At 35.7% G+C, this 10,884-nt stretch overlaps 1 protein-coding gene and 1 non-coding gene across 2 annotated transcripts in view; both read right to left on the bottom strand.

The window, feature by feature from the left end:
* Positions 1-1,725: 1,725 nt before the first annotated feature.
* Positions 1,726-3,642, bottom strand: LOC132184729 (uncharacterized). The gene is made up of 7 exons (XR_015912860.1): positions 3,463-3,642; positions 3,341-3,394; positions 3,120-3,251; positions 2,937-3,045; positions 2,782-2,823; positions 2,645-2,701; positions 1,726-2,572 (listed from the first exon to the last, which is right to left on the bottom strand). It is a non-coding gene; the product is annotated as an uncharacterized LOC132184729 (transcript).
* Positions 3,643-10,571: 6,929 nt separating this feature from the next.
* Positions 10,572-10,884, bottom strand: part of LOC132185675 (Mannose-P-dolichol utilization defect 1 protein) — a 9,169-nt gene continuing 8,856 nt past the window's right edge. Inside the window, exon 8 of the mRNA XM_059599445.2 lies at positions 10,572-10,884. This exon is cut by the window's right edge and continues 40 nt beyond it. Coding sequence (XP_059455428.1) covers positions 10,821-10,884 — 64 coding nt within the window. The 3' untranslated portion in view covers positions 10,572-10,820.

Below are 10,884 nucleotides of genomic sequence, written 5' to 3'. Positions count from 1 at the left end.
AAATTCATGATCAAACCGAAAATATTTTCGGTTGATCGGAAAAACTTTCTTTAATTTTCATAAAATAGTTTTTTTTTTTTTTTATCCCATAAAGTATTTTTGAATTTGAGTTTTTATTCATTATCACTAATTTTTCATACAAGTCAAACACTGAAAAATATTGTCAAACAAAAACACATTATACGTTAAAACAAACTGAGCCTATCATTGTAACAGTTTTGCTTGTGGCCATAAGTTTATCAGCAGCAAAAAATCTGGTACTGAAATGGGTCCCAAATAATATTACGGCATAAGAACATAAGTAATATAGGGAATCTTCATCGGGATTGATCCGAGCTGTTTTGTGTTGCATTATTAATCATATTTATGGTAGACAGAAACACATATCAACCACTATACAGTGACCTACAGAGACAACACAGAGGTCCCCTTAAAACGGTTTCTGTTTTAGTGCATTCTTTCCCTCAAATAATGATAATTCTAAGCTTGGTTTATTCAAACACAAAATTAGAAAATAAAATAAAAACATGATAAGTAGACTTATAATCAAGTAATAAACAAGCGATGTTGGATGTTGGATAACTTGTGTCGACCCAAATGCAATCTGTTTCGACCTGCATATAAATTTATATGTGTTGGTGCATTTTCTGGTCGTGGAATTTTGTTACCTAGTGATTTTTCTTCATGGTTGAACTATAAGAGAACTTTTTGTATGACCATGGTGTTCTTGCAAAACATGGGCAAAGGCAAAGGGTCTTCGGTTGAAAACGAAGACTTTTCGATGCTTAAGTCAGTATCTTTATTTGTGAATAGCAAATATAATGAAAATTTATCTTTATTCATCCATAAATTAGTGTGTGAATAGTGAGATGTATGTGAGATTTATGGGGAGAGAAAGAGGGAGAGACAGAGACTTTCTGGATTCCCTAGGAGAAGGATCCGTAGGATAGGAGGTAGAGAGCCCCAAGAAAGGTCCTTATTTCTCCTTTCATTCCCAGGTGCAAAAAATTGTATGCACAAGTGTCATAAGGTGAGTGGGTGATAGCATACTGTAAATAAGTGTAAATAGGTGGGCCCAAGGTGAGATATTTTCTTCCCAACAAAATGCAGAAAAAAAAAATTATGAATTTTATTACCATGAGTTCAGAAATTTGACCCGAAATAGACCATTTCATTAAAGGGGCTGACTTGAATTGACTCCAACATGATTATACAAAATCTTAACTACTAATATCGTGTCAAATTCGTAAATTGTGTCAAAAATTGACTGCCTTAATTACACGTCACCTTCTAACCAGCTGGAGCTACATTAAATGATGTCTCAAAACAAAAATCAAACTCTTACTATCTCACAAACAGAATCAAAGGGCTAAAGATTGGGGACCATCCAGTGTGTCGGGGGGGCTAGATATGTACTAAATGTCACCTACAACTTCATCTAGTCTCAATTATATCTTTCTTCTTTTTCTTCTCTCATTTGTCTCCGGGGACCAGCCCTTATGGTGGAGTATTACTGGCCAAATGGATGGACCATGGGAGCCGAACCCCACCATCCCAATTGCCACTACTTCACCCGATCCATCATCCATCGATGGGGATCATGGCATTGCCAATACGAATAAAGGATATGGACAACAAAAGCAGAGTTTAATTACATCAGTTTAGATTGTGTTTGAACAATAACGTACCATCTGTTATATTCAATAATGTATCAATCATTGCCTACTCTTATTACTTTGGCAAATAAATCCCAAACGACCAATGCCATGACCTTTAATTACTGTCGGGGTTTCAGGCACAATCTAGGTTTTGTTGCAATATAGACGTGAAGGAAATCTTACTTAATTACATTAATATCTAATGCTTCATCGACAACAAGGTAGAGCGGTGCACAATCAAACGACTAATTAAAAAAACATGTGTTTTTCCCGTGACAAATTTTAATTAAGATTTAAGGCAGCTTCACCCTCCCTTGGAGGTCTAAACCCAACTCCATCACTAACCCATTTCCTTGATCTAGATTATGATGTATGGAAGATATGGGTTTTTCTTCTTGAGCTGCATCTGTATGACAGGAAGAGTACTCCAGTTTCATGTTGGATGTCTGAATTCTGCCATTGTCGACCTGAACTCGCCGATTCGAGCCATCGATGTTGCCGTCGAGCAGAGCAGTGTTGGGAGCTTCAATGGTGTTATAAGATGGAGGGACAGAAGGTAGCTTTGCTAGGAGTGCTCCAAGGCTGCACGGCATAGTTTGCAAAAGAGGTGGAATTGACCAAATGGGTGCTCCTGCAATGCCGTTTTGTGGAGTGTTACAGCCCAAGTTGATCGACTTTATGGGAGAATCCTCTGTTTTGTCGTCGAAAAGTCTCTTCACTCCGGTTAATTGTCGCTTGTTATAGATTGAGAAAGATGTTGTTTCATGGCTTTCTAGCGTCTGCGTACTGGGTTTGATCACGTACGGATGTTGGATAGGAAGGTATGGTCTTTGAATGGCGAAGACCCCGGGAATGCTTTGAAGATAGCTGAACTTCCTCTGTATGCTGATCACTAGATTGAGATCTTCCACAATCTGAAGAGCCTATTAGCCAATTGATATAGATTTTTGGAGAAGAATTATGAGAGAAACAGGCAGATTAGGTACCTTATCGAATGAGCCCAGTTGAACTATGCCTTCTCTAACAGAAATGATGGCAATTGTCTGTAAAAATAAGGTAATTTTAATAAGTTCAAGTGGGAATTAATTCTCTTCTTCTATTTTTGACTTGTGTTGTTACCAACCTGAATGCCTGAATTGAACTGAAAATCCCATGCTCTTGGTTGCTATAAAGAGGAAGATATCAAGAGAAAGGTCAGATTTCGAAGGAAAAAGAGTGGATTTTACATATGATGAACTGATAACTTTTTGCAAAAAGTTATAATATCGGTTGCCTTACAGGCTCAATGGAAACATTCCAGGAGGAGACAAAGCTAGGATCACCATCCCTTGGCGGGTCTCTAAACACCCATTTGTGACTATTATCTGCTGCAACTTTCCCCACCAATCTGCAAACAGAAACCATACTGCTTATTCATTCATTTTCTTCAACAGCATTCTGAAAATATATATGAACTCTCACCCTTCTCCAAAATTGTACACCTCATGAGACATTTTGAAGAAGATGTCAGCTCCAAACCTCCCCTTTATGTAACCACTCCCGGCTCGTTCACATTCAAAGAAATCACAGAAACCATCTTCCCACACTAGAATCCTGAAACCAAAAAGGCATGCAGTTAATTTTAGCAACAAGAATTGGGAGACGGTAGGGGTTTCAACGATTCTTTGTAACTTATTAATTACCAGTTCCTTTTGTTTCCTTTGGAGCGATCAAGAGCAGTCCCTCCATATTCCCACCTGCAAGAAAACACATGAGCATGGAAAATGAACTTCTCTAACCAAATTAGTAATCATGCATTTCTTACTTGGGCGGAGGGTAATTCCTGGGCAGGATCCTCCAGAAAACAGCGTAGACCCACTTGGAAGAATTGGAAGGATCTGGACATGAGCATAGGCTTCTAAGTGTGTGCTGCAAGAGACAGTTAAGCATGGGAAGTCCACTTTCCATTGGAGAAAGAGAGAGAGAGAGAGAGAGAAGCAAAAGCTACTACCACAGCTGCATCAATGTATGAAATCCTAGTTCCCATCACAATTAATCTGAAAAGAAAAAAAGGGAGATATCGTTTGTGGCACGCGCACAAAAGGAGAGTGGGAATCACTCTCCAACTTCATCAAAGAGACCACCTCAGTTTTAGTGTAGGACCAATATGTTTTATTTGGGGCGTAAGCGTTGCATCGTGAGAAGGGAAGATAAGCCATCTCTTGAGCTTATTACACATCAATTGTGAAATGGATTAGTGGTTAATTTATAAGTGTGAAAAAAATTATTATTTCTTGAATTAGTTTTTGGGGTTAAGAGAGGCTAAAGACTACCCAACATTGGTATCAAAACCTAGTTTCAACCAACAAGTTTCAGCCCAACAATCCACAGGAGAAATAGGTCATCTCTGCTTCGACCTAGGGCCCGATGTGTGAGAGGAAGATTATTGGAATTATTTCATTTCGGTTATGGGGGCCTGATAGTTAGTTTATAAGTGTGAGAGAAAGCTTTACCTCTTAAGCTAGCTTTTAGGGATGAGAGAGACCCAAGACCACCCAACACTGGTATCAAAGCCCAGGTTCAACCAACGAGTTTCAGCCCAACAATCTACGGGAGAAACGGGCTGTCTCTGCTCCGATATAGGACCCGATGTATGAGAATGAGATTGTTGGAGTTGTCCCACATCGGTTGTGAAAGGAGCTAGTGGTCAGTTTATAAGTGTGAGGGAAATTCTTACCTTTTAAACTAGCTTTTAGAGTTAAGAGAGGCTTAAGACCACTCAACACCATCTTGGGTACTTGAAAATGAATATAAATGAAGAAAAAACAGCAAAAAAGATGGATTGTGTGTTAGCATGGAGGGTGTGACTGAGTCGCTTTCCTTAATTAACAATATACAATGAAGAATAGAAAATTAGAAATTCTTTGTGGTTTAGTTGTGTTATGCATAAAATGAAACCAAATTAATTGTGATATATATATAGTTGTGTTTGTCTTTAAAATTACACCAAACAATGTTGTCCTTATAATGGCCCGCCATAAGCAACACATTCACACTTGTCTCATCCCTCCTCTTCTTCTGAGGTATGGAAATTTCCCATCTTTGCTTCTTTTGTTTGAAATAGGATCGGACCGGGTAGTTGGGGCTAACGTGAGATCCGCTAGCTGGCTCAAGTATCTACTGGTTTAGCTTGATTTCTGATGGCTACGTTTCTTCCCCGAGTGCAGAACCTTTGTATGAGAAGAAAACATAGGTGTGTCCTTAATGAGTTGAACGTTGGAGAGTTATTCAAGGTCAAGATTTGTTGTGGTAGCAGCTTGAGAAGCACAAAGGTAATAAATAGGACAGCCAAAGCATTAATAAGAGTTGCAAAGCCTATATAGGTGCAGTGGGAACATAGATCAGGTGAAGTTGAATAATCCGCTGCTGTGGATTCTATTCCACATCCTCTATTGACTCATCTTGGCTCGATTGACCAGGAAAGTAGCTTCTCTGGCTAGCTACTTGAACGTGTAGCCATGTGCCCAATCTGAGCTTGCTAGCTTGTTTCATTAGCCATGGCATGTGCATATTGTTACGTCCCGTGCGTGTGGTTTAGCGATCCAACTTTCAGGATCTGGTAACAAACGTGCCTAATCAGTTAATTAACTGTTAGGTGCGCTCAGCTTAGCAAACATGGTGATGGACCACAAATTAACGTAAACGGTCTTCAATGTGTTGCGCTCCATTCTAGCTCGGGTACTGTGTTGTACCTTCTCTACCTAGGATGAACCACATGCAGGTCCCATTTTCACCCATTCTTACGAGATTCATACCTAGAGAGAGAAAGGGGAGATTTCTTGGAGTTTTAATTTCAAGATCACAAGTAACCCTTTGTCTTAATCTCGTATTTGTTTTTGTTATTAGCCTATGATAATAATGATTACTGCTTAGTTGCATTTTCGTGGTTTAGTTTCTTATCTTGTAGATTTGAACTTTTAGGGTTAATATGGTAGGTGTACGTGATGTTGGTTAATGCATTATGTTTATGGATAAGCATGTGCTATCTTGTTATTCTTGCATGATTAACCTACTCTTTGAAACCTTAGATGTGGATTAAGGATTTCTAGTGTGTAGGTATCTAATATTAAAATGTGATTTGCAGTGACTTAGTGATTAAGATGTATGAAGTTATAGATGAGCAATCAAGGTAAGTATACTTACATAACTGTTTTTTTATTATTATTTTTTTTCAACATGCTATATATCGGTGTATGTAGCATACTTTACATTTCAAAAGAATATTATATTATGACTTTATGAGCCTACTGATTTTTATAACATGTTTATAAAATGCTTCCAATGAATAACTGCTTATTATATGTTTTGCAACAACTGAACATATGATGTGGATCGTCATGTATGGATGGTGGGCACGTGTTTATATATGGGCTTGACTCTATAGTCAAAATGATTTATTTTCATTTGGCCTTAAATACAATGGTTTTATATGTGACTAATGGACCATGTACGGATAGGGTTACAACTTCGCTTTGTTAGCAGTGTGGATCACTTGAATTTAAATTTGGCTGGGCCACTAACGAAGACGATATGTGAAAATATTCAGGGCATCGATATTGTACTATATGTCCATTGGGACAGTGTCAACCCTATCGAGAAGGAATTAAGGACTCAAATAGACCATACGGAAAAAGCTATAATTACTAAGATTTATTAAGTATAAAAGCATGCTTTTTTTGCATATAAAGTACAAAACTATTTTTTATGAAACAAAACTATTTTTTGCTTCTCTATCCAAATACACTTCACAATAGCTTCATTTACCTTTCCTTATACCATTAATATATTATTTATTTACAAAATACAAGTTCCCTACCTAATTTCACTTTTTTTTTTTTAATAAAATCTCAACACAATCCCCAATAAAATCAAAAATAGGAGAGATTAGAGAAGAAAGAGAAGTATTCATAATAAAATAATGTATAAGGAAGCAAAAGTGTTGCTCAATGTAGCATTTTCAATGTTTAGGAAAGCAATAAAGATGACTTTTTGTGGGTTTTTGTTTTTAAATTTTTCCTATATGGAAGGAAATGGGCTATTGGATGTGTTGCTAGTGCTCTTATTGAGTCTAGTTTGATAGAGAAGCAAAAAATAATTTGTTCCCTAAATTAAAAAAAAAAATACAATTCAAATGTATTCAAGGATTTGTTTGTCAAACCACATTAATTTTTTTTGTGTTCTAACTATTGATTTTTTCTTATTTTTTGTTGTTACTTTTCTTCTATCAGAAAACATATACAAGAAAGAACAAATTAAGGAAAAATAATCGCTTGTTGATTCAAGTATATCAAGCAAAAAGGGTCTCTCACCTACTCATATCTAGAGCCATGAACCCCACACATGGATTCAAGTTTTCGTCTCAATTTAAATATATATGACACACAAAAGTGCTAACAACTTTAAAAGAAAGAACACCCTGTCAAACATAAATTAAAAATGAATGCCAAAAAATAAAAAATAAGATAATAATAAATATAGGGGAAACTTTACATACTAAATTCTCTCTGAACTTCCATTCGTTTTGACATTACCCCCTAAATTTTAAAAACTTTCAATTAAAGGTACATATCAAACTTTCAATTACCCAATTCCGTTAGGATTTTCTATTAAATTTTGTCAAAATTTTCAAAATACCATTTTTTTAATAATAAAAAATTGCAAAGACGTTGGAACAATATTGCAAAGATGTTTTTTTATTAAAATAAAATAAAATAAATGCCTAAATCTTTACAATTTTTTATTTTTTTTTTCTAATAAAGAACATAAATATTTTAGAAATTTTGACAAGATTAATGGAAAATTATAACGGAATGAAGTAATTGAAATAAATTGAAAGTTTGATATCCTTAATTAAGAGTATTTGAATTTTGGAAAAGTACTTTCAAAACGTGTGAAAGTTCAAAAGGATTTTGTGAAGTTTCGTTGGAAAAAACATAAACATAATTGGACAAAGACACTGGGAATACTAACAATATATAACTTGGAAGTACAAAGACATTATCCAGTCATTGGCATTTGCTAAATTTGCATTATAGACTTACAGAAAAAAGCGGATGCTGGTAAAGGTTGAAAAGCACAAGTTGGGGACTGACAGCTACAAAGAAGAGGGCAAATCCCACTATTTCTCATTGTTCATCCAAGGTGTGGCCCTCGCATCTCTAGAATTGTCACTTTCACTTCTCTTATCTCTATTAGCTCTGTGGATAGAACACTCAAACACACCACTCCTCATTGGTGCAAACATAGACATACGGCTCATCTGATCGGCATATCCACATTTATGTTAATCACTCATACTTTTTTGGTACATCCGATCCACATATATAGTAGAATCTCAAATGGGAACGCTTGACTTTTTTTTTTTTTTTATAAGTGGGAACGCTTGACTTTATTACATTTAATTAGGATTGATGTAAGGGTTGATAAGCACTATTATGTTAACCCAATAAAATAAAAGCGGGATGGATGGACAGGATCACAATTATTTTTGTGATTGGATCCGTGGAATAGGAATTGGATACTTCAATGCTAAACCCACACATTGTTGCTTAATAAAGCAGCAAATTGAAACTTGAGCTATGAACGGAAAAGGATCCTCTCCGTTTCAAATTTCTTCAATTTCTTCTAGTTAGTGCATTTAGAAGGATAAAATTGTCCAATTTTTTTTTAGGTTCAAATTTTTGGACAACACTACCCTTCTAAATGCACTAACTGGAGAAAATGGAAAAGATTTAAAATGGAAAGGATCCTTTTCTGCTATGAACTACCCATAATAATATAAAGCATATATCCCAGATTTGATGCAACTTAACAACTTTCAAAATTGACACAGCTTTTTCTTTTTTATTTTTTATTTTTTATTTTTTTTTAATTTGACACACAACACAGCTTAAGTTATAGGATTACAGCACTTTGGGAAAATGTGTTTGTAGGGCAGACAAACATCAACCTCTTTTCTTTCCAAAAAAAAAAAAAAAACCATCAACCTCTTTTTCTTTTTCTTTTTTTGTTCCAAAAGTGATCACATGTCAATTAAAGAGATACATAATCAAATGTTATTTTTATTAAGGATATTTTTGTCATTTGGAGTACATTGTAAATTCTTGGTAGTGTAAGGGAACAATGATGTAATCTTTAGTTCAAATGGACATTGCAAATTGGATGTTAGTTTGAGGAAAATATGTATATTTATTATTTTCCAATAAACTACAAGTGTACAAAAGATATTTGTATTTTTTCTTAATGAAAATTATATAAGGACCAAGTTTAGTTATAGTGATATATTGTACACCAATTGTTAATTTGTTAAAATTAGCTGTCAAACCCTAGAAAGAAAGCAGCACAGAGAGAGTATAGCAAAGTGGGGGACTTCCTCCTCCCCGCCCCCTTTCTCCTTCCCCCACCTTTTTCTCGCCTCCACTGTAAATCGACTTGGGCGCATGTGTCAATGGTCTTCGCGGTGCATTCTAGCGATGCATGGCTAGTCGGTAGTGGTGTGTAGAACGCATGAGGGTGTGTTGGGTTTTTGTTATTGTATTTTTATTGTTTTTAAATAGTGTATTATCTTTAGATCTACTATTAGTAGCGATCTATGGGGTTTTATTTGTTTTCACGAATCCTTAAGAATAACGGAATTGGTTTTCAGCCGATCTTTTGTTTTCTTATGGTTTCTTTTCTGGGAGCAAACCATACACCGATGACGGAGGAGTTATTAGGCATAAAGAAGAATTGTTACTATGGTAGAGGCAACAAATGGGATTGCGATTGATAAAGCACTAGTAGCAAAGATATAAATAAAATAAAATAAGCCAAGAAATCAATAACCTGACAGCAGATAGAGACGTGATTCGTCAGAATTTGCTGTAGATCTAAACTAATTAGGACGGTGACTTTTCGTATATTTTGTCTTACAATAGCCTGAAAGGTTATTGTGTATGTCATTGATAATGTTTGAGTTGTGAAGATTCCAAATTGTATCTTTGGCATTGTACGGAGCATTTTGCTTCATTTAATTGTTATATCAATGAAGAGATAATTCGCTCAAAAAGTTTAGTTATAGCGGAGTGAGGCCGGTAGGTATAATGAATGATACAAAGAAACTAGGGCAAAATAAATTAATGCAAATTAATATTGATGAATTACTACCTTCATCCAAGCATCCTTAGTGGTTGCACTTTCATTGCTCTCTTACTCCTCTTGAATCATCCTACTTCACTTTTGCCCCAATTCCTTGATTTTGTTCTTGGTTTTTGAAAGAGTCGCGAATTTAAAGTGTCTTAATTCTGCAACTCACTACGCCAAGCTGCATCAGAAAGGAAAAACGCTATACCCTTTATTCCTTACACCAGAACTTTCAACACACTTCATAGTATTCAAAGTGAATTGTGGTCAAATATGTTTTGAAGTTGTCTGAATTTTACTCCTGACTGGCTGCTTTATTTTTATTCCTGGCTGGCGGCTTGCTGCTTGCTTGCTTTGTGCTGATAAGATGCAGCAATATCATATCTTCCTCAATCTACAGGTTGTTTAATGTGCAAGGCACTACAAAGACACGAATCCCTGTGTACAGGTTCCAACTTTGGAAAATCCCCCTCCCCCACCCAAAAAAAAAAAAAAAAAAAAAAAAAAAAAAAACTTAACTAGCAATAAAAAGAGATGGAAGGGGAAAGGGGGAAAATATTATCCAGTGTGCTGAGTGCAGCAAAAGCGACCTCAGCATACTTGTACTTGTATCTGACCCAAGGTTTTACCCCCAGCAAGCGATCCTGTTGTGTTTTGTGTGTGAAGAATGGGTAAAATTGTAAAAAGATATTTGTACTAAAATAATAAGACCCTGCATGCAAAGTAGGCATGTAATATATAAGAGAAAAAATATAACAGCAAAAGCAAAAGAAAACTTTTTAAAAATAGAAGTTATGATGAGTCCACCATAAGCTTTTGAATAATTTTCACTTGATAAATACTGTAAGCTGTCCCACTTGGAACATCAATTGATAAATACTGTAACTACACTCAACAAGAAAGATGAACACCTTAGCACATAATTAGCTTGTAAAGTTGCCCACTTGCAGCACCTGTTGGGGCTTTGTATTTGTAGGAAAGCTACTCATGACAGATCTTCTACTACTTCGTTTTCTTCTCTTCCTTGGCATGAGGCTTCCGATACATAATTATCTGACTCAGGATA

The sequence above is a fragment of the Corylus avellana genome, chromosome 7 (assembly GCF_965113065.1).
Source record: "Corylus avellana chromosome 7, dhCorAvel1.hap1.2, whole genome shotgun sequence".
NCBI lineage: Eukaryota > Viridiplantae > Streptophyta > Magnoliopsida > Fagales > Betulaceae > Corylus > Corylus avellana.
This window is presented reverse-complemented; position numbering and strand designations above follow the sequence as displayed.